A 24,791-nucleotide genomic window follows, 5' to 3' on the forward strand; every position below is an offset into this window, starting at 1 on the left:
ACCACAGGGATCAGCATCAGCCTGGAATTAATTGCACTGACCTGCTTTTGTTTGCAACATTTCTGTTATGTCACATTTATCAAAGTAGAAGATTTCTTGACTTGTCAAATTAAAATGTTGTTGAATATCAGTTTCCATGACAGCTAAACTGAATAAGTGTGTAGTGTCAAGTGTTGGAGCAATTTAAAGTAGGACAGTGAGTCTTAATAGACAACTTGCTACTGTTCACAGACAGTCCGGGTATAAGACTCCTTCACCTTAGTTAACCTTCCTTTTGCAGCAGCAGCAGCTATGGGGTGAAGTGGTTACTGACATAATGAAGGCATTATTTTGTGGAAGAAGAGAGAGAATGTGCATGAAGAGCCTTTGAGGCTGCAGTCATATTTGTTTTGTATGGTTTCTCAGTAACTCTGGGTCTGGATCTTGAGCTTAATGTTTGACAAAACAAACAGCAGATGCGTTCATACACTGTTCTGGTGGTCTTGTCTGTGTAAGCCACATTCTTCCTGGGGCTCAGGTTCAGGGCTACTGCTTCTTCACTGAAGCAACGTGGGAGGTAAAGTTTTCATTGTGTCCTTTTTGATGAATATTACAGTCTCTAGTCTTCTGTAAGGTGAGGTGCTGATTAATTTTTGTACATATTCTGCCTAAAATGAGTGCATGTATTTTGCAGCATGTGGAGGAAGAGGGCATTTCTAATGTTTCCGTAGTGCTTTAGGTGCTTTATGTAGCAGCAGGGAAGAGGATGACCCAAGAACACACAGCAAAGCAGTCGGAGCACTGCTCCTCTCCTTATAAGTCTGAGGAGGTTCTTTTCACCTTAGGAGCATGCCAAGACTCTCCCCCACCACCGGCCTGTACTTCTTTAAAGGGTGTGCTTGTCCTGCTGCACTCATGATTTATAGTTTATTTGTCTGAGGAGATAGTTTAAAAACTAGACTTAACTTTGTGCTATAGCAGCTTTGGCAGATTTCACTTTATATAGATGCATACGTGAAATGATGCTCTAAATAATTATTTATTGCAGTGTGCAATGTTTGTTTGTTGTTAATTTAGGTTTTTTATTGCTTATTATTACTATTATTATTATTATCTATTACTGTCATTATTATTATAATTATTTATTATTACTATTTTTATTATTTATTATGACCAGTACTTCTAATGTGCAATTGCCTATTCTTACCACTGTTTTCCTAGTTACCATTATTATTTATCTTCTTTTCATTTTTAGCTTCCAATTCTTCTTACATGTGTACATTTGGTGTTGTGCTCCCACTGGATCTGTACTTTCCTGGAGGGCTCTGCCCAAGGGATCAGTAAAGTCCTATATAATCGAATTTCTAATCTAGTAGACTAAATGTCAATGAATTTAAGTGTCCACAGATTCTACTGTACTCCACATAAGACAATGTAATGTATAGTGTAGAATGTAGAGATAAAGGTTTGAATAGGCCTCCAGTACAGTGTAGTACTGCGTTTTAAGCAGGCTTGTTATGTCATTTGGCAAGCTGGGCATGCTGCCATTGGACCACACATTGGCATTTTGTTTCTTTTATACAGAACATTCTCCATAACATTTCACACACATTTATTGACTGTGCATAAGACTGCAGGCAGTGTGTCATCACTGAACATATCTGCCTGCCAAGCCACAATTTCTTCCAGCATTACAGTCTTCTCATTTTGGCTGTTTCTGTGCCTCCAGTCAATATCACAGTTTGTCTGTTTGATGCCCTCTTGCCACAATGCAGATCTCAGTTTTTAGTTTTTGTCCTTCTCTCCTTTGTTCTCCTCGTGGTACACCATCAATAGCTCAGCTGTCAGATTCTTGCAGCTTGCTTTTGAGATGGAGAAGGAGACGCACTGAGGACTAAACCGTTGCTCAAAGCAGCCATAGAACAGGAACAAGGCAGCCACTTTGTGGATCTCTGAGGCATCCAAAGGCCAAATTATCATAGGGACTTTCTGAATTCCTTGTATGAAGGCAGACTGCTCCCTTAGCATTTCTGCCTTCATTTGTCATAGGCTACTTGAATTATGTTTAATAATTAATGGCTTTGTTGTTTAGCTGTACACATTCCCTCATTAATGTCTTATATTCACTGCACATACTATACTTTAAAATGCTGTGAGGTATATTTTTTCCACAGTAATGTGTAATGTAGTCTAGGATCACAGCTGAGATGTATCTTGAGCAGTTTTTTGGTGGCCTATAAAACCAGCAGACAGTTAAGTGTTTGGCTGTGTAGGGGAGAGAGAGAGGGTATGTCTACTCCATTTGAAGAAGCCTTTTTTTCCTCAGAGAGGACTGCGCTGTTTGCCTTCTCAAATCTGCAATCTGACAGATTCTGCTCCTCACCCTGCCTCGGGGGTTTTTTGGTTCATTTTTAGCAACAGCTTCCTTATGTTTCTTTTGTCTGTTTCCAAGCTACAAGAAGTAACAGCCCAATTTGTCACATAAATTGTCTGTAAATTATGTATTTCTTGTGGAGCTACTGAAGTCACAGAGGTAATGTGATAGAAGGAGGGATGGGCAGAGGGATGGGAAATGGTTCAGGCACCAGTTGGCACTTGAGGGCAGCATGGCTTTGTAACTGGAGGTGGTGGGGCCATTGGTTGTCACATGACTGAAACCCACTGTCACCTCGGAAACCAGGAGCGCCTACCGCTCTTATCCAATCATGTCAGGAATGCTGGCCCTTACTCGGCTCAGGCTATTTCTGCTGTCTGTCTCCAGTGCTTAGTATTGCTAAGAGTCTGCCACCCCTCCTCACCCCTTTTTCTCTTTAGCCTTCACTCTGCCACTCCTCTGAGTGTGTAGTGTAAAGTTCTCAGCTCTCTTGCAGTGGATGTTTAGTTTTTGTGGTGTGACTTTTCTTCAGTACAGTTTACTGTGGAAAGGAAAGTTGTGGAAGAGACTCGGAGGGGTTGTGGGAGGGGAGTAGAGGGAGAGTAGATGAAAAAAGGGGATCAGTCATCTAACCAGTCAAAGAATAGAAGTGGGCGACTCTAGGAGACGGAGGGAGGAGAGGAGGAGAAGAGGGAACCAAACCGGCAGAAGTCAGAAAGTAAGTGAGACTGAACAGAGCTGTGCGAAGTGAGGTGAAAATGGCACAACGTCTACGTTTGTACTTTGGCTCTGGCCGCAGTAACACAGCCCCGGAGATACTGGACGGAGAGTCTGACGAACAGCAAACACATCGTGATCTGACCATGACACCCCACATGCAGTCGCCTCCAGGACCGTGGCCTTTTCAGCAGGAGCCAACTTCACAGCACTTCCCACCCAGAGCGTTTGGGCAGCGCTCGGAGCCTTCACTTAAGCGCAGCTCATCCATGTTCATACCCCAGCTTGCTGCCTACCCTGAGCCACGGCTCACTAAGAGCTCCTCCATGCACATCTCCCTACAGCGCTCCAATGGATCAAATAATGAAGATTCCAGTAATCGTGTCGATGATGTCCCACCACCTTGTTATACTCCTCCAAGCCCTGCGCCTCCATATTCAGAAGTACGAGCAGATGTTCCTCAGCAGCCGCCTCCTCCATATTGCAGCTCAGATTCTTTAAACTCAGCAGCTTTCCTTACAGAGCCAAACTTACCAAAACGTAGGGTTTTCAGTATTGGTTCTAATGGTCATACTGTCTATAGTAGAGGTCAGCCTGGCATCAGTGTCGGTGGGATTTGTATCCAGAGGAAGTCTCCTGATGGCTGTGACATCCAACATTTCCGAATCCTCCCTTATGGAGATACTGGCTGGTCTGTTAAGCAGCAGAGCTTAGATCTGTCCTCTGGCGTTAATGGTGGAACACAGAGACTAGTGTTTCAGCTCCAGCAAAATCAGAACCAGGATCAGAGCCAGGGCAGGCAACAGTCTGCTTCATCCCAGGAAGAATGTACCAATGTTGGCTTTGCAAGTTCAAGGGGGTGTCGTATGGTGCGCTACCCCAGAATTAAGCTTGAGAGAAGCTCATCTCACCAGAGACTTTATCAACACAACGAAAATGACCCAGATGATGAAACTACAGAGGAACACCAAACGGACATGGGTACACAAAGAACGAACACAAGAAGCAGATCTAATGGTTGTACTTTCAAATTCAGTAGGGATACTCCCAGAAGACAGCCTCATTTTAAGATATATTTTACCCCTGGTGGAGGTGGAGATCAAGATAAGATTCCTGGAAATGATGCAACAGAGAGTAGTCCTGAGGTAAAGATTACTGTTGACAAAACTTCTGAATTGTTACTGTGTCTCTAAAACATTTCCTGAAAGAATTCTTGTTTCCTCCAAAATTATGGATTTGCGATTTTGTCAAGACACAAGTAATTTGAGAAGTTACTGCTATTTCACTCACTTCCAGATTCCAGTTCAGATGAGGAGAGATTTGTGTGGCGCAGGAAGAAGGTGGTAACAGTGGAAAGTACAGACACTGTAGCTGAGCTAAATCATACACGCTGGCTTTGTTTTACTTCACAACCACAGGCATTTGAGATTTTAACACACCATCAGCCAGTTCAGTGAGGAAAAGAAAACAGGAAATGGCTTATGGATGAATGGATAATTTCTCCCCCTGCACTTGTTGCCTTCTGTTTCACAGAAATGTGACACTAAAGTTTGGTAATACCCTTAACTGAAGCTAGTGCTCTTGGAGAGTTGGCTGTTTCTATCTTTAGTCTGTTTCGAGTGTGGTTGTTGATTTTGAGAGTGGCCAGGCGGCATGTCTTCTTTGGCTCCAGGCTGGTATGGATCTGAATCCCCGCAGCTGCTCCAAAAGTGATTAAGAACTAAAATGTCATTAGGTCCTATATGACCATCAAGAAGTTGAACAAACTATGACTATCAGCTTTTCCCAAATGTAATGTTACGATCTAGATCTCAAAACAAATCTTAAGGTTATGTTTTTGTCATCAGTGGGTCAGTGAAACACCCCAATCAAAGCTTTATTCCCAAATTAGGCATTTTTTGTCCTGTGTTCACTAAAAGTAATACTGATGCTCTTATATGCATGTATTTTCTTATTTTCATCCTGCTTTTTTTTTTTTTTTTTTTTTTTTTGTCTTCAGGGTGTTTTTGGTGTCAGCATTCAGCCATGAGTTTATATCTAAAGACAATAGCAACATTGCATGTCATGCATGTGAATAATAATATGAAAATGAATGGATTCTCTTTCATTCTGCTCACCTCATTAACTTTACCTTACAGTTCTGTGTAAGAGACAAAATCCTGGGCAAAGCATGCAGAAAGCACACACAAAGTGCACCTCTTGACTCTTACTCGTCTCCCAGATCTGTCAGTTGGGCAGACGGAGGAGATGGGAGGACGTGTGTACTTGTTGTATGTCCTTCTAGAATATTCCCTTTGAGGTTTGCAATGATGTGGGTGACTTTATTTGCTTTATAACATAATCACAATGAAATAATCAGAGAGTAAGGAGTGAAGTTCTATTTACAGACATAAATGAGAATTGCTACTTAGGTTACCTTGTATTTTCTTTATTTTTTGTGTGTGTGTTCTGACGGCCTGCGGGAAATTTCACTTCTGGCAATATGTCAGTGTGCCCTCACAGTTGCAGGAGTGAACAGCATTTCTGATTAGACTTATGCTTGCTTTTTCCAGAACAAAGGGAAGCTTTCCATGATGACATCTATGATATGCTCATCTTAAAGTTAAATGTTTGATAGTGTAATATTTATCAAAAATGTATCCTGTCAAATATACAGCATTGTCAGAGCCAAAGAGTCAGGTTATTGGCAGGTTAAGGTGGTCCGATGACTTTTGCTGTTGCTCTTTGACTCTAAAACCTGTACATTTTTTGCATTAAAATGGATTTGTATTATTTCAATATTAGTAAATGGATCAAAGCCACACAAAACAAATCTGCAATTTTTAAAATAATGAACACCTGAACATATACTTTTACCATCTTATTCCCAGAATTAATGGCCTGTTTGGGATAAAACAATATCTTTCCCCTTCAGATGTATAGGGAAATCTCATAGTTTTTCTGTTTTATCAGAAACCTTTAGGTGTTGCACCCAAGTCTTGTGGTTGAGAGAACCCCATATTAGCTTGAGACAAAGTGAGTGTCTTACAAAAAGTAGCTTATTTATATTATTGAAGGCACTTAGACCATACTTCTACGTATTTTCCACATATCCTATTTTACTTCTTTTTAAACAACTTATGTTGCAGTACCCCTGGGGCATCTTGGAAGGAAAGCCCCTCATAAAGCACAATGACAGGTCCTTTCCAACTGTCCTGGAGATGGAGGACCCCTGTTCAGAGTCAGGATACTACACCAGTGTCTGCGCCAGCTTGACTAGCACCACCAGACAGCTGTGCCATGCCATGTCATGCCGTGCCCTGCTTAGATCCCCTACTTGCCTCTCTGAATAAGCTATTACAGGCCAACAGTCTTGATATATTTACCTTAGATGAGACTGTGAATGGATTTGGGGGGTGGGTGGGTTTGTGGGAAGTTTGTAGTGTGTGAGAGATCCAGTTGGGTTATTGTTGTGAAAGGCTTTTCTCTGTCAGCTCCGATCTGTCAAGAGTTGCATGGCATTGTAATCTAGCAGTGTCAGCACTGAGACTGTTGAGTAGGTGAAACAACTCACACATCAGTGCCAGCCTGGACCTGATCCAAATCACTCTATATCACTCCCATATACCCGAACTAACATTCCAGGAAACTCCTAGTCTATTAACGAGAGTGCATTACAATTACAGTCAGCCAGTGCGTCACCTTATTCCCCCCACTCGCTTTTTGTCATTACGTTAAATTCATTTATGCTCTGATATCTTGCTGCACGATTCCTTCTTTGTTTGGTGTTGACCCTCCTCAATTATGGCCCCCTCCCTTTGGTGAGTGTAACCTGGCCCTGGGAGGCAGCTGCAGGCTCAACTGTGACCCTTTGATGACTCTGCAATTAAATCCCCCTGCATGCTCATACCCACAGCTTAAAATGCTTGTTATAGTTAATAACAGAAAAAAAACTGCCACGTCTCCCAACAGTGCATGTCTTATAGTCAGCCACTATCACAACCATCTGGTTCATCATTCATTAGTACTGAAGCAAATGCAATTTCCAGGTCATTCAGTATTAAATGCTTATAGTGAGTCATCAGTGCTGGGAGACCTGACTACTTAATTTATCATCAACATAAACTGTTATTCTAGACTTTATAAAAACTTTTACAACAGCAATAAGGTGGGAGTTTAGATTACATATCACAAGTTGCATAAAAGAGTGTAATACAATACTGATGATTTGGTTCAAGTTGCTTTTGTTGTCTCTGACTCACAGCTTAACTGAACACTTGTGTAATCACTAAATGAATGGTCCTGTTGGTTTGTAAAATGAAAGCCTCTTCTGCTTTAAAAACACAAAGTTGTGGATCAGTTGTTTAAACGCTGTTTGTGTGTTTCAGTGGGTGGATGTGTTTATCAGAGTAAACATGCTTTCACAGGTATCTGTTTACATGCCTGTGCATTAATAACTCAGCGTTTTTATGTGACTCATTTGTAACCTTTCAGTGTTGAATTCCAGCTCTATTCAGTGAAATGGAAGCCCAGCACGCTGTATACTGATGATATATACACTCCTTTGAGTGATCAGATTAAACCAGTGTAGTACATATCTTTTCCTTGGTCAGTGTACAGTAGTCAGCTGTATACTAGAAAGCAGTGGTTCCAACCTTTTTTGGCTTGTGACCCCATTTTAACATCACAAATTTCTGGCGACCCTAAACATTCAAAACAAGACAATGTTTTTGCTAAAATTAATTTGTTTCTGATCATGTAATAGTTTGCTATACAATGTTGTAAATAAACTTTTATTTTAGATGACATTTAGGCTATATAATGTATATTTTTATGGACGGAGGCAGAAAAGCCAGGTGTAGATTACTGCACAAAGGGAGAATTTGATTTTCCTTGGTCAGGATATGTACAGTCAGTCCAGCTTGGATTTACAAGGCTGACAATTAATACTGAACAAACAAGAACTGAAACTATGAATTATGAAAGAGCTGCAGCATCTGAAACCGACCACAAAGAACATTTGACAGATAAACAGAACCACAGTGCTTCAGTTCCAGCTTCAGTTTGTCTTTTATGTATTGTGATTGTCTCTCTCAAATCACCATATATTTTTTATTAGTAAGTTTAAAAAAAAAGATGTATCAATTACTGGAAATTTCAGGCGACCCCATTTGAATTCCAGGCGACCCTACCAGAGGTCCCGACCCCAAGGTTGAAAAACACTGCTATAAAGCCTTTAGAGCTTTTTTGTTACATTTCTTTTTTTTCTTTTTTTTTACCTCTCTGTATTCAAAAACCAACATGATTGAAGTGAGCCATTTTCACGTGTTTTAAAGTTTGTTTGTTTTTTTTGCTTATCCCAAATATTCGATAGTTGATGTCTCGTCTTAACCCACCGTTCCCTGTTAACGGTGTCTCCAGACCTACAGTGTTGTTAGTAATTGCCTGCTGTCTAAATGAGTTGTGTCCTACACACAGGCTGTATCCAAGAATGGGCTTTTCCATCTCGGACAGGTAATCATTGCCCCTAGTGGGGGCTGCTGCTGTGCAGCTCCATCATCTGTCAGTCCTCCCCTTTTCCTCTCACTCTGCATTAATTACAGCATACGGACGGATACATCTCCGAACGTCTTGGATTTGAAACAGACCTTCCCCATTTCTCAGACCTTCTCCTGTCCTGTCCTCTATCCTTCTGTCCCTCTGTTTGGCTGACGTGGCTTTTATCTGGTGGCAGTGGATGTTATTTTTCCTTGCTGGGTTTCACAGGTTCTTCTCCTAGATCAAAGGTCTATCCAAAAATAAACCCTTCACTCAGCCTTGGGTTTGGATACTTGTGGAAATCTGTGCTGATTGGTTGAGAACATAAAAGAACTAATCACTATAAGATCATAACAAGAGGAAACATTGTTTAATTCAGTAACAGGTTAATTAAAATAATAGATAATTGCATTATATTCAAGGTTTTCAAAGATTCTCAGATTTCACACAGGTGTTCCAAAAATAAGGCTAGATGTTCATTTGTAGTTGGGCTCTCCTTACAATGACAAGCTCTGAATCTTTCTCTGTTCGTGATGAGCACAAAATGCTGGTTTATCTTCTGGTAATTCATTTCAACATTGTGGTTTTTCCTTCTCATTCCTTGGAAACTATGATATTCCCTAAATAGTCTCAAAATGTTGGTGCTTTCCAGTCCAAATGTTGAAAGTCATCTTGTCTTTTCTTTCCTAGACCAGAGATGATTTCCTGGGACAGGTTGATGTTCCTCTCAGTCATTTGCCGGTGAGTTGTTTGCACCTGTGTGCCGCTGCTCGGTCTGATGTTCCACTGCTTTTTAATACTCAGCTGTTTCTTATCTTTTGTTTTGCATTGCCTGATTAACCTCTGTAAAGGTGAAGCTAGGAGTGTGTTGTGTGTGTTTTGTCTTAAGTGTGAGAAAGTGCAAACCTCAAACGTAACATCATGTTGCAACAAACAGCTTAACACAAATGCACAGTGGGCTATCTGCTCTGTAAACAGAAGTGACTGTCCTGAGGGCAGATTAAATGGAAAATGAAAAACTCACATGAAAATTATCAACTGCTGTAAGATAAGAGCCTCTGAAAACAATAATATACTGATGTTTTTTAAAAAAAGAAAAATTATTGAACAGATAAAATCCCATTGAGATTGAGATCTCTTTTAAAAGGGTGACCTGCCCAAGTGGTCAAGCAGCACACATCATACCATAATGACAAACAGGTTCATAGATCAGGGATAACAATAAATTATCACAGGCAATAATTTAGTAATAACACAAAATAACACCAAGAGTTTGACAAAATTTGTGCTATGTAATTTAGGTCACCAGGAATATTTTAAAGTGCGAGATCTGGTCAAGATCAGCAAACAGTTTAAAAACATAGGCACTGTCCAAAGGATTCTCACTGTTTAGTCAGTAAAATGGTACAGAAAGCCTGTAATGAGATGAGTTCTGGTATTTTCAGCTCCGATTGAAGAGTATTCCAGGCAGAGGAGGCTCGCTTCCCCAATTCAGTTTGAATCCTGGGAACATTCAGATAATAAATATCACATGTCTGAAGGGCATGGGGGCTATTTGTTCTCTGAAGAAGAGAAGATAAATATGACAGAACCAATCCAAGAAGAGCCTAGTAGATCAGAGACAATCAATGGTGAACCAAGCTCAATGAAGGCCACTCATCTTTTCTTTCTGTCTTTTCTGTGAATAAACACACATTACACTGACTGTTAACAACAAATATTTAAAGTTTAAGATCTGAAATTTTCTTAAACTTCTGTGTGATTTCAGACCAAGTTCCTGAAGAGTGTGCAGGGCTCTCTGCAGCTCTGCTGAACTTGTGTACTTTTAAAGCAAATCGGTAAAAGTTGTTGGGGTTAATTATTAATGTCCTATTTGGCTCCCACTGGTCCAGGAATTAGAAGATAAAAGCTACAGCTGAGTCACGAGATGTGATGTCAGTGTACAGAAGAGAAGACCTTTGGTCTAATGAAGAAACACTTATTTCATACATTAAATAAGATGTCATAGTACTTATGTGTCTAACGGGGATGATTTAATGTTGTAAGAATCTTATCCTCATTCAATATTGGACTTGGTGTTGTTTAATCTCTAGATTTCCTTCATTTTTCATGAACCAGCCATGTTCTTGCTGAATCATGTGAAGCAGCCTGGTAGCCACATTTACTGTGTGAGCTACTTCAACAGTTTTTTTCACCACACTGCATGACACCCTGTCCCACTCATGTACTAGTTTGTATGAATCACACTGAAGATGTGGCTCATATGTCCTTAACTATGAACAAGGCTTGAAAAGTAGTGTTTTCACACTAGTAGAGTGGGAATGTCCAGTCCCTTTTGGCGGACCATCATAAGACCTTAATTCACAAAAAAATATCTATGATAGTTGATGGTGAGAGAGGAACCATTTTTGATCCCATATGACTTACATCATCAGTTACACATATGCCTAACATTTTGAAACATGATTCTGCAAATCAATACATTTAGTTTGTTATAAAATTTATGAAGTGTTGGACTGTGAAGTTAAGTGAAGTGCAGTTATACAGGGTTTCCATAAAGTCTCTTTACAATATAACACATTTATTACAAAAGCAAATAAATAGACAAATCTGTGGAAATTATTACGAAATGAAAAGTAGATATTGAAGTTTTTTTGCCTCATTTAACCCACCTCTATATGGACAACATTAGCTGCTCGAAGCACATCAAGATGGGACTGGATTTCTTGCCATGTTCACTGTAGCATAAGCCCCTTTACACAGCACTTCTGTTACGGGAATATTTCACCTTTATTCTGGAATGACTTCTGTGTAAACGAAATGGTGGGATCATTTGGTCTCACCTTTATCGCGGCTTTGTAACGCGTCTGGAGGTAGTAGCAGAGCCGTGACAAAGGTGGAATCAGGATTGCAAAACGTTATGTAAAAGGAACACCTCTCGTTCTGCAACCAAGGTGTGACATTTTAATGGCGGTGACCCCCACGCCTGAGACAGCGGGCGCATATGGAGGCACTGGCATGAATTCTGCGGCAGCTACCCTGGGTGCTGCGGCTTCATGCCAGGGGTGCCGTGGCTTTGTGCCACTGGTGCTGCAACTACATGCCATTTTCACCTGTGGCATGAACGAGGTACCCAGGGCGGCTGCTGCAGAATCCGTGCCAGTGTCTCCATATGCGCACTGTAGGCTGCGCTGCGTCACTGCCCCTTTGATTGGGGATCACAGGTCCATTGTGTAAAAGTCCAGCCTGTCTCACCTCTGTTACTCCTTTGGCTTGACTGTGTTTAACGGTCAATGGTGGAAAAAAGGTGGGATCACCATCTTGCGTTTTTTCCGGGATCTCTATGTAAAAATGGCTATAGACTCATCAATTTAGAGTTCAGTTAACTTTCAATAAACCACAATACACATTGTGTCTTTTCTTGTGTAGCCATTTTTTGGAGGGTTATATAGCAGAACCTATTTCATCAACAGTGTACCTTAAATACACAAATGCAATGTGATTTAAAAATTGTGATAACAACTGAGTACATAGAACAAATTTGATAAAGAGATCTTATCAATTGCTTTTGTAATACATTTTTTAAACTGTAAAGAGACTTTGTGGACACCCTGTATTATTTGAAATACTACACCAAAAAGTCATATAAGTGACTTCATCCTAACATTTTATCTAACGACAATCTGCCCAGAGGAAAGTTTTCTTCAGCTTCATCACGACCAAGCATGTAAAATGAGAAAAATGAGATGTAATGTCCCAAGGTAAAATCCCAGAGACACGATATACCATCTACTGAGCCATGTCACACAAATCTGAAGAGTGTTTTATTATTACGATGGTAACTATGGATTTGCAAATGTATCTTTGAAATGGATAATATAACTCAAACAAGTTAAGGTTCTGGAACCACACTGGGAGGGGTACAACTCTATTTAATGAGCAGATATATAAAAACAATAAAAATCAAAGCTGTCAGATATTTTGTGTACTGCTTTGTTTATAACAACTTCATGTCAAAACTGTTTAACAAGATCCGCACTTGAGATTGGTCTTGAGATATGGAAAAGTAATTGGCAGGTTCAGTGGTATGTAAGAACACAGTGAACTGCCAGCGGTAACTGGTTTGGCCCAGTCAGGGCCAGTGGGTGATTTCTCTAAATTACTGAAGGTCTTTTATGCTCTTCATTTTGAAACAGGAGAAGCTTGACATTACATAATGATGATGGCTGATATTTCCATACCGTCAGATGTGTATCTGCTTATGTATCCAATTGACTGTTGTCAACAATCTCCTTTTAATTTGCAGACAGAGGACCCTGCCATGGAGCGTCCCTACACATTTAAAGACTTCCTCTTGCGGCCCAGGAGGTGAGTTTCTTTGGATTCTCACAAACAAACTGTATTATATCTTTTTATTTTAATAGTCTGATTTGTTCCCAAGCAAGTTGTAGCACATAGTATTAAACATTGCTCAGTGTCGTGGCAATTCCAAAAGGTATTAAGTTCACGGTAAAGGTCAGTAGCTCGTTGAAGGTAAAAAGACCATCTGGTGTTCTAAGAGACACTTTGGAAAGTCTCCCACATTTCTTAGCATCAGCCTGCGAGGGGCTTTTGGTTTGCGAGACACCTGGTTCTAATGTGCTATTTGCAAATAAGGGTGTTTTTGCTGATGTATCTTTCCAGTCACAAGTCCAGGGTGAAGGGTTACCTGCGTCTGAAGATGGCCTATCTGCCCCAAACAAGGAGGACATGAAGAGGAGAGCAGGAGAGATGAGGGGAGGAGGCTGAGGTAGGGCTTTGGCTGCCACTGCTGTGATGAGTGCTACCAAAGGCATCTTTTTTATCATCGTGTTCATAATGGCACACAGCCACACCGTACTCCACTTCTATTCCTTCCTGCCCTCCTAAAGACAGACTTCTAAGCTTAAAGTATAAAGCAAGTAGCCTATTTCAGAGTATTAGAAAAGTGAGAATGTCTGTGCTTAAAGTAAGACCAGAAAAGAGGTTTCGTTTATTCTTGTCTCTAAGAATCCATCAGTATGTAGCTGCCAGAATCTGGTGAAAGCCTTATCCAGGTCAGAGCCTGAGAAAGTCATTTACAACACTGCCCCTTATTCAGAGAGAGAAACTTACAGCTAAGCTTCTCCTCTATTTTTTATGCGTGTTAATGTTTGTGTGTGTGTCGAAGTCTTGTGGGTGTGTAAGCTGCAGTGCTCGAGTGCATGTCGGATACAGTTTCAGGAGTAGTTTAAAGCTTCGTAGTGACTATAAAAAGCAAAATTACAAAAAATGAGAAATGTCACTCTGCCAGCCACCCTTGCATCTCTTTGAATGTGTTTTTATCAGTGCACTGACCTGCAGGAAAAAATATATTAAACCAGTCCTCGGAGAGTGTTTCTGTATGTAACTGTTTCTTGCTATCTGTCCGTAGTCACTACAGATGCATGCACATCCTGTGGTTGGAGATATCCCAGTCAGCCAGCGTCTTGTCAGACAGAAGCAAATGTTAACATAAGCATTAAAAACCACAACATAGAACTCAACCTTTTAATGAGCGTCAACTAATTCCTGCAAATTCATTGTTTGTCTGAGTTTGAGTCCCTTCTTTCAGATCTATTTACTGACATGGCAAAAGAAGCTTTATCATGTTTAATACTTTAATTTAAATGGAAACTGTCATATAAGCAATGAAAAGTAAGAAAAGTTTAGTTTTATGAACAAACCCAGAGCAGGGTGCCTCCATACCTTGTAAACCAATAATCACGTCCTCTGATGATGGCATGTGTTATGAGTGACGTGTTAGAAGTCAGTCATTTAACAGATACATTTTTGGTGTAAAGTAACTAAATTGATAAGTAGTAGTAAGTAGCTGCTGTAATCATCACTGGACAATATTAGCAAGACTTGGTATGAGCTGTTCTAGTTAAATCAGATAGCTGTGGTCGCCTACATGACATTGACTTTATTTGCTTACTCACTTTTTCTCCTGATCTTCATTGAAAATGGGTCTGCTTATTGACTATAGATTGGTGATATGTTAAGTGTCATGATACATGGGTCACAATTCATTATATTAGGGTGTATGGTGATACTATAAATAAAGTAAGACTGTTTTTAATATAATTTCAAAACATATCTCACACCACAATATGCTTAAATTCTCAACAGTATTTACCTCTTTTATGAGGAAAAAATGCTAATTATAAATATTGCAATATAATTTTAAAATTTATTTAGATAGTGCCACATCATCAAAAGTCATCTCATGATACTTTATATTTACAAGTGATCAAACCAGACTCTTACTATAATTTTATATTGCTTCAACTAGAAATACATAATTTCCTTCACGGGGGGTAATTTTGTTCATGTTGTCAGCTAAAACACTGATGTTTCTGTGTCTTGTTGGTTTACATTTTATCATTACAAACTTCTAACTTCTTTACTTTTTTATGTAGTGTTTGTCATGTTCTGACCATACAGAAAACTGAGATTAGGCTTTGAACTTAAAATAAATGATGTGATCTTTTTTGTGATAACTAGCAATATCAACTGATAGCAAAATTGCACAATAATAGTATGTTTGGCTGTCAACCTTGTCAAAAAACATAATCCACGTTTCTATTTCTTGCAGTCCCTTTGAAATCACTAGTTTTTGTTCAGTCTTAGCACTAGAATTGTCCTATATAAGTTAAGAAAAAGAGCTCTGTTGTGAATTTTGCTTGCAAATTACTAATAATAAGTATAAGTGTGTATTGGCAAGAATCTGGGCGATAGATACAAATCGCAATATTAGGACCACGATACAATATTTTGCGATATATCCGATACTGTTAATAAGGTAATATTTTTGTTTGTTTTGTTTCCTCTATAATTATAGAATATTTCCTGGAAAATTTTAGTTCCACCAGAAAATATGCACAAATACTAAACAAATTTTATTTGATCAGAACAGGATTTAATACTGTATCACAAAACTTTCCTCTGTATAAATGAAATTTTGTTGTAAATAATCATAATAATGATAAACAACTAAAATTATGTTTACAGACATTACAGTTTAAGATCCTGCTCAAATGTTAATATTCTATTAGTTGTAGAAAGAATGCATAGTGCGCAGTCCCTGAATCATCCAACATCATAACATTGTTTTTGTGTGATCCCAACAAAGAAATTAACATCTGCCTCTCAGACAGTAAAAAGTGTTTTTAGGATGATTGAAATAATCATTATTTAACAAAACAGTGTTATCAGTTAAAAAAAAAACTACATGCATGACCTCACAATACTACTTTTATAATATACAAACAACAGAGCATGTGAATATAGAAATAAAAGCAGCACAAAAAAGAAAAACAAAAACATGAACCTCTGCCATGTCTCTATTTGAATAAATACTTAAAATATCGATACAGTACTTTTTAGTATTGATACAGTATCATCAAATTAAATATCACGATATATTGTGGAACCGATATTTTCTTACACCGCTAATAAGTGTACTGTGTTTTTGAGGCTGATGTTCATGTGTAAGTCTTTATACCAGTATTTGTCATGTTGGGTCAGATAATGTTAAATCTTGCTTTCAGGGTTGGGATGAATCTGCAGACTCGGGCTCTCAGCGACCACAGCAGATGCTGCCACCGTTACCTCCAGGTTGGGAAGAGAAGGTGGACAACTTGGGACGCACCTACTATGTCAACCACAACAACCGCACAACACAATGGAAGCGTCCCTCCAACATGTACGGCACACCTCCCTCCCTGCGTTTAGTCTTGTGTTTCCTATCAGTGATTTGTCAAACACTTGACTGTAAATGAATGAACTCACTTCCTGTCTTTCAGGGATGTGATTTCCGAAACTGAGAGCGACAATCAACAGCGGCAGATCCATCAGGAAGCCCACCGTGTCTTCCGCTCAAGACGCCACATCAGTGAAGATCTAGAGAACGAGCACTTGGAACCCAGGGACATGGACAATGTAAAAGAGAAAACACAGATAATACACTCAAACGCATTAAGAACAATTAATTCATTCTGATTTTGTCCTTTCTGTCGGCCTCATAGTCCTGGGAGCTCATCACAGAAGAGGACCCTAATGACAGCTTGGCCCAGTCTCTGCCCGGCCCCTCCTCCGTCATGACACCACAGCACCCGCCAACACCCGTCACCCAGGAGTTCTCTGAGGATCTGAACCTGAGGCTGTCTCTCACACCTGATGCCAATGGAGAAGTGCCAGGACCTAGCTCTGCTCTGGTGAGACCCATAAAGTAGCAGTCGCAGCCTAAGTCATTTCCCCATGTGACTGATTTCCTAGCAGTATTTACTTTTCTATTGATTCTATTGTCCTTTTCGTTCTTTTCTAACAGAGCCAGTTGTCAAACAGACTGCGTTCCTCTAGTATGACGGATGGTGTCAGTGACCAGGCCCAGGCACCTCCTCTTATGGTACATATTTCCACTTGTTCCTCTGTCCTCCTCTCTCTCTCTCTCGACTTCCTCATTTTCCTTGTTAAGTTAGCATATTGAACATCCTCCTCTTTGTTCTCTGATTGCATTACACGGGCTGTTATTGTTGTGTCGTGGACCTCCTCTTTCCATGCCTCAGTGCTGTGGGTGTACCACGCATCCAATCATCTCCTTAGCTTCTCCTTGTCTTTAAAAATGTCCACTTGTCTTTACTAGGCAGGTGTTGCTACCCCCTCACTTTTCCTTCCTGCTGTCCATGTTTCCTCCGTTGTACGATTCATTCCTCTCTTCTTGCTTCAGTAGAATTACCACACCTCTTCCTCCCCCTCACTTTCACTTGCAGCTGTGTTTGATGTATCAAAGGAAAGCTGGCTACAGCTGCGTGCCAGGCTGCGGCGTGACCACTCCAGTAGTAACCATTGGCAGGGGTGTAAGATTAAGGAGAGCACCACATCAGTGTTAATGCTCCCCACAGAGCACTGAGTCATAGCATCAAGCTGTCACAGGATCTGAATCAGATGTTTGTCACAGCTGAGTCACAGCAGTGAGCTTGGCATTTTGAAGCTGAGGAATAATACAGGTGCTGGTGTTAGCTGTTCACTTTAACACTTAAAGAGGGCTTCACACAGAGAATATCATCGGAGTGATTTTCCTCTGTTCTGCAGGGCTTAAAACCTGCACAGAGTTCATAGGCGCTGTTCAGGTCTGGCATTAACATACACCCTGAATGGGTCTCCAGCGTCTCACACCTCCCTCCTCTATATGCAAATAAGCAAACTCATCTTTAGCCTAAAGCGTAGTAGATGCTGTCATTCTGAATTTAACTGAGTCAATTTATAATGTGTCTTTAATCAAAGAATGCCTGCAGCTTTTGAGGTGGAATGTTTTCTTGTTCAATAATTGAATGGATGAGGTGATGCTGTAAATACATCTATAGACTTCAAATCTCCATTGGACAACTCTGACTATTCCATTTGTATTATTGGTAAAATATGTGCATTTGTACCTGATTGTTCTTGGCTATTTCTCACAAAGGAAAAAGTGTCCGTGTCAGTCCAGTATAGCACTAGTCTAGTCTATTTTGAATGAGTATCTGTGTGTCCCATGCCACCATGAATGTGTCGTGACTACATTCACACCTTCATCCACTCACGATGCATGTTAATGCCAGGTCTGATCAGAGTTATCTATGTTCATATGTATGAAATTGTGGCTATTTTGGTGCTGTTTGGATACATGGTGAGATAAAAAAGAATGCCCTGAAGTTCTTAATTGTCCTAGGTAAAATGAAGGAGGGGGAGGAGCCACGTGTTTAGGATGTGTATGTGTGATAGCGTGTGTTTATGTGTGTGAAAACAGATGTCATAGACTGACAGGGATCGCTTATTGCTCGAAGGCGGTTAGTGATTTTATCCTGTATTTGCAGTTCAGTTTAAGAAGTTTGAGATTATGTATAAATAACACTGGTGTAATCAGAATATTAACAACCTAGCATCGGATGAGCACTAAATACAGGGTTATTCAAAAAGAATGAACTGATTTCATGACGCATTGCTTCAGTTTTCAAACATCGTCATGGAATGAGTCAGTGACCATTTGAAAGAGGAGTTTTCTAAGTTTTGAATGGCTGCCCCAGGCTGATGGTTCGAGCTTTTCTAAATGAAAAAGTGCTTGGCCTGTGAGATCCCCAGACCTCACCGTGTGTGAATTTTTTTTTTTTTTTTCTTGTGGGGATATGTAAAAAATCGCGTTTATGTTCCACCGCTACCCACTAACCTCAATGACCTTAAACATCAAATAACAGCAGCGATCAACTCAGTGGATCATGATATGCTGATACGCGCCTGGGAGGAATTCTCTTATCACATTGATGTTGTCCATGCTGCAGGCGGTGGACACACTGAACACTTGTAGGACAGGAAATAAAAGTTGATTGTGAGTAGAATACTTGTGACTTGGGTGGAGTTTTCTATTGCTTTTCCTTATTAAAATATTGCGTAATGAAAACAGTTCATTCTTTTTGAATAACCCTGTATATTTGTTTATCTTTGGTATTTAAATGTTTCCTATTTTTGCTTGAGATTCATACCTACTATGAACTTTGTGAACTTCATATCCCATTTCTTGCTGCTCCTTCTCCTCTGAGACAACAGTGTTTTCTGACAGATGTTAGCTTTTTTTCCTCGTGTTGAGATAGAATCTGCTGCATTGTGTAGGGGTTAAATTTTCAGCTTAGAAGTCTGTGTCTCTTTACCAGCAAGGAAACATAATCCTGATAACCTCTTCTCACACTTTCTTAACGTGTTTCTTTTTCTTTTTTTTTTTTTATGTGTGTCTAAATCTTAATGATGACATTTTCCTTAACCTGAATCAAATCAAATCAATCACAACCACACCTCACACTTCACTGTGCTCTTTGCTGCTTGCGGCCATGCCCGCTTTCACCGCCTCACTTTCCCACCGTGGCCCATGATCACTGGAATCACCTCTTACTAGACACTGTTCACCTGCTTTGACGATAAATTCCCCCCTTTGTCCATTCAGTCTTTGCTCACTCAGACCCTTCACTGTCACCCAGTGCTCCCACTTGCCCCATTCCTTCCACACTGGCAATTGAATCCTAACAAACTGTGAACTAAAGACCATCTTCCCCTGTTGTCTACACCAGCAGAGTTCCCAGACCAGAAGAACGAGAGCTCAAACAGTCACAGGTGGTGAGGAGCCTATGGTAATAACCCAGTTTATATACAGTCTAAACCCTGTCGATCGTACACCCGAACACCCTCACTTCCCCATGACATACAGCAGCTTACAAAACTTCTCCTACAGTAAAACACAATTTCATGAAACGTTATGCATAAAAAATCACCCTCTATTTATAAAGCATAGTTGATGGACCCATCCAGTACCAGATGAAACTTCCTTTATTCAACAGATCAACAGTTTGTGTGAATGACATATACAATAATACAGTACATAGTTGTTGGTTTTTTTTTTACTTTGTAAAATGTGTTTAGTTGAGCAGCAGTACTTTTACTTGGTTATATCTAAACCTGAAAGTGCATGTTTTTTTCTGTGGTCATTTGGTCAACTATTTCAGGACCCTGTTTTGCTCCAAATGGTTAATATGTGACAAATCTAAGTAGTACTTATCTACTGACTGTCTGCCATGTGGTGTTTGTGTTAGTTCCTCTCTGTTTTCTATTGTTTTTGTCATGTGTAACATTTCACTTTGTCATATTTTGCATTAAAGGTCCAGTGTGTAAGAATTAGGATGATTTTAGATGTTCTAATTGACGGTTGCTCACACTTTTACAGCTTCTGAGCTTCTTTTAAAATGACCAAGACAAAATGATCTACCACCACTGTATATTAATACATATATCAGTGCATAGCTCATTAGGTAATATTACTACCATTTATCTTAATGGTCGGATAACTCAGTGGGTAACGCTACTGACTGTGGTGCATGCAAATTTTGCTAATTTTAGTTCATTTTTAATGTCATGTGATCTACCCATGCTACTGTCACAATCTACTAGTCCATCGTGATTGACGTATTGGACACCCGTGTTGTAATTGCTAATTTTATTTGTTTGTAGTCACATGAGACTGAGAATGGTTGTGTTTTTTTTTACTTCAGAATGAATGTTTTTATATCTGAAGAGTGAGCGCATCCACGATGTTGAACCATTATCCAGTATTAAGGTGCATTGCTGTCACCTACTATGTTCGAATGTGGAACAGAGTTGATATCAGAAGGATATTCATTTGGTTTGAGCCATTTCATCCCTAGATGTGTCTAAATATATCACACACTGAATCTTTAAGATCAAAAACTTCTTGTCATATGTGATACAACTAGGGCTGGGCGATATGGAACAAAAATCATATCACAATCTTTTTTTTCTAATCAGATGATATCGGTATGTATCAAGGTATAAATCAAATCACTGTTTTTGTCAAACTTAAACTTTCCATTACTCATAAGTTAGTTGTGAAGACATCAGAAGGTTATTTTTTGATTTAAATCTGGTGTATTTTCTGTCAGAGGTTGAACATGACAGATGTCCTGAAGAACATTATACAACTGTTTCAGATAAATAAAATGGGTACATATATTTAAAGCTAAACTAAAAGTCTGACCAGCAGGAAAAAGCTTTCAAGTTTTAAAAGAGAACACAAACGAAACAGACCGTCTTCACCAAACAATACCCGGGTATTTACGGGGGGGTACATTCCTTAATTGCTGTAACTGGCGTGAAACTGAAAGTGAAACTTAAAGAAAGGCGAGTGTTTGCATTCTTCACATAGGCTACATGTATTCGTTTGATTCACCTCCGTATTGTATTGAAGGCCCTGAACCGAAAAAGTTCGCACCCTACTTTTCAGTAACCCGGCCACCCGAGTTCTTTTCTACTGAGGGAACAACCGCTGCAGTCCAAACATTAGCACCTGTGCTCTGTGCATCAACCTAACCTGATGTGGCTCTAGTGTGATTGGTTCGGTGCAGCGCTACTTAATTATGATCGGCTGTTCTGTCTATCAAAACATGGTCAAATGAATTCTATAGAAATTGTATAGAGCAGTGGTTCCCAACCTTTTTTGGCTCGTGACCCCATTTTAACATCACAAATTTCTGGCAACCCCGGACATTCAAAAGGGAGACACTTTTTTTGCTAAAATTAATTTGTTTTTGATCATGTAATAGTTTGCTATACTATATTGCAAATAAAGGTTAATTTTAGAGGACATTTAGTCTATATAATGTATATTATTCTGGACGGAGGCAGAAAAGCCAGGTGTAGATTACTGCACAAAGTGAGAATTTGATTTTTCTTGGTCAGGATATGTACAGTCAGTCCAGCTTGGATTTACAAGACTGACAATTAATACTGAACAAACAAGAACACAAACTATGAATTATGAAAAAGCTGCAGCATCTGAAACCGACCACAATGAACATTTGACAGATAAACAGTACCACAGCGCTTCAGTGTCAGCTTCACAGTTTGTCATGTCTTTTATGTATTGGGATCGTCTCTCTCAACCTACCATATATTTTTTATTAGTAAGTCATTATTTTTATCAATTACTGGAAATTTCAGGCAACCCCATTTGAATTCCAGGCGAACCCACCTGGGATCCCGTCCTCAAGGTTTAAAAAACACTGGTATGGAACATGTCTCATATTTCTATCAAGGAAAAGTCATATTGCAGTATATATCGCCCAGCCCTAGATACAATTGTTTATCACAGCTGATGAGGGATGGGGTTTTAAGTCCCTGTTGTTGTTTATGTATATGTATATGGTTGTTGAAAAATGCTTATTGTATTGAGTAGTTATGGCTTTAAAGTCGACTTCACTGAGCCTCCGTCCACTTACACAAACAGTAGTGTGTACCCATACTCCTTTTCTGTGGTGCTGACAGAAATGTTAAACTATTTGAAGACTCCCTCCTCATGTCTCCCAGTGTATCAACCTGTACTGATGAGTTGTCTTTGCTTTGCTCTCTATCCACACTCGGCCAGTCTCCCACCGCGTACTCCTTGACCACCCCTGGCCTGCCCCCTGGATGGGAGGAGAGGAAGGACGGCAAAGGAAGAACTTATTACGTCAACCATAACAACCGCACCACTACCTGGACTAGGCCAATTGTGCAGGTACAGCAGGTCTGAAGGCTGGCTGGACTCCAAGCATGGGACTGGACCTTGCCTGGCCCCCCCCCCCCACTCCCCCAGTCACAGCCTACGTCTGTGTGCTGGACCTCCTCCTCTATTTCCCCCCCTGTCTTTCTTCTCTGAATAATGGAAAAAGACACCACTTTACAAACCAGTGTTTCTCTTCTGTGTTCCTCTGTGTTATTTCTTTTTTTTTTTTTTTTTTTTTTTTTTAATTCTGTCTTGCTGTATCGTATGTCTTTCTTCCTCGTCTAGCGTTTTGTTTGCACCAATGGATGAAGCGCGACTCTGCATTGGCCACATCTTTCTAAACCCTGGCATGGATTTGCAACCGTCACTTTTCCCTCCCCCCCTTTTCCAATTTCCAATTTCTCCCCTGTTCCTTCTCCAGTAGTTGTTCTCTGTCTTTCTGTCTGCAAATCAAGCAGCTCCCTATAGTCTAAGTCGCTACAAGACAAAGAGAGTGTGCTCCATGGGACCGGGTGTATGTTTACTGCTCATGTCTCTTCTCTTCAAATCCACCCATCCATATTTGCTTTTATGTGAAGAATGCAGATTATAACTGTTGATCTGTCATCGGTCATCACATCACATAGTGGCTTATTTTCCCCATTTTCCCATCTGTTTTCATTATTACTCAGGAGACACTGCCAAACAAATGCCATTAATCGCGGTTTTTCTATACATCGTGTGCTTAATTATACCTCATTGTATGTGCCGATTCACTCATTGCGAGTATTGGATGTAAAGCAGTGACACTAACTTTATTCTTCCCCATACTTAACGTCGGATACGTAACTGTAGCCTTCGATATCTTCAATTCCCAATGATTGCTGTTTTTGTCGGTTTTCCGCTACCTATGCTTTTGACATTGTAGGATCTTATTTCTCTGTGGGAAGAGCTTGCATCCAGAGTTTTTTCCCACTGCTGACAGGCATGTGTGACAGCATGGCTTGTGTTGGGACAAGTTTTTCTATTTTTTTTGCCAACAGCATATCGTACCTTTACCAAAAACCCAGCTTAACCGTAAAAGTGCTATTCTCACTAACAGCTGACTGAAGATGGAGCCAGCACCTCGGCAGCAGCTTCAGGAGGAGCCTCGGCCTTGGCATCCATATCCACCCCCTCCTCCTCTTCCAATGCCTCCAACAACCACCTCCATGAGCCCCAAGTCCGACGACCTCGTAGCCTCAGCTCCCCCACTGTCACCCTTTCCACCCCCTTGGAGGTGAGAATTACCCACCTTTACCGACCTCTTCCATCATTTCTCTATCCGTTCCCCTTTTCCACAATCCGAGGATTTCTTATCCTTCGGTCTCCTCCTTTCTCTTCCCCATTTCCTCCTTTCTTTTCTTGCAAACCTTCACCCCGCCACCATCTCCACCCGTTTCCGCCAGATCATTGACCTCGACTGGATCGAACTTATTCACTGAGCTACATCAGTCGATTCCCTTTGTTAATATGACACTTTTCTTCTGTTCATCTTTCATTCTTTCAGGGTAACTCTTCCTTGCTGCTGCTTTCTCTCTTCCCATCCCTCCCAACTTCCCATGGACATGCTAATTTAATCATTTTAACTGCATATTTTTCTCTCATTTCCATCGAAGACACTTGTTTTTCTTCATGGTATTCTTTCTCTTGTCTAGAGCTTGGATTGAGTTGACAGAGTACTAAAGCAGACCGACCATTTAAACCCATAAAACGGTTTGAGCTTCATTCCAGCTTTGTCTTTTTGAACAATTTGCATTCTGTGTACGTTTCAGTCTCGTCTGTTCAAAGCAATAACAGTAACAGGCTAATGTGATTACTGCTGGATGAATAAGGGCAGTCGTTACTGAATTGATTGCAAGTCCCCAATGATTGTTGTAATTTTCTAAAAATGTCCCCCAGGATGTCCAAATCAGTGGTATTGATTGTCCATGTGATCACTTTAGAGATGAAAAGGCAAAGCAAAAATAAATACTGCTGACTGACGCAGATATATTTGACAAAGTTTTCACAATGGAGTCATCTTTTTCAGTGTATTCGTCTCAATAATGGATAAAACAGCTGTAG

At 40.1% G+C, this 24,791-nt stretch overlaps 1 protein-coding gene across 1 annotated transcript in view; it reads left to right on the plus strand.

Annotated features, from left to right (window-relative positions):
• nedd4l (NEDD4 like E3 ubiquitin protein ligase) overlaps positions 1 to 24,791 on the plus strand; it is an 80,346-nt gene that overhangs the window by 21,802 nt on the left and 33,753 nt on the right. The window contains 11 exon segments of the mRNA XM_030149782.1: positions 8,528 to 8,563; positions 9,278 to 9,328; positions 12,894 to 12,955; positions 13,271 to 13,376; positions 16,177 to 16,331; positions 16,432 to 16,567; positions 16,654 to 16,842; positions 16,956 to 17,033; positions 19,723 to 19,782; positions 22,587 to 22,718; positions 23,788 to 23,964. Coding sequence (XP_030005642.1) covers positions 8,528 to 8,563; positions 9,278 to 9,328; positions 12,894 to 12,955; positions 13,271 to 13,376; positions 16,177 to 16,331; positions 16,432 to 16,567; positions 16,654 to 16,842; positions 16,956 to 17,033; positions 19,723 to 19,782; positions 22,587 to 22,718; positions 23,788 to 23,964 — 1,182 coding nt within the window.

This window comes from Sphaeramia orbicularis, chromosome 12 (assembly GCF_902148855.1).
Source record: "Sphaeramia orbicularis chromosome 12, fSphaOr1.1, whole genome shotgun sequence".
Taxonomy (NCBI): Eukaryota; Metazoa; Chordata; class Actinopteri; order Kurtiformes; family Apogonidae; genus Sphaeramia; species Sphaeramia orbicularis.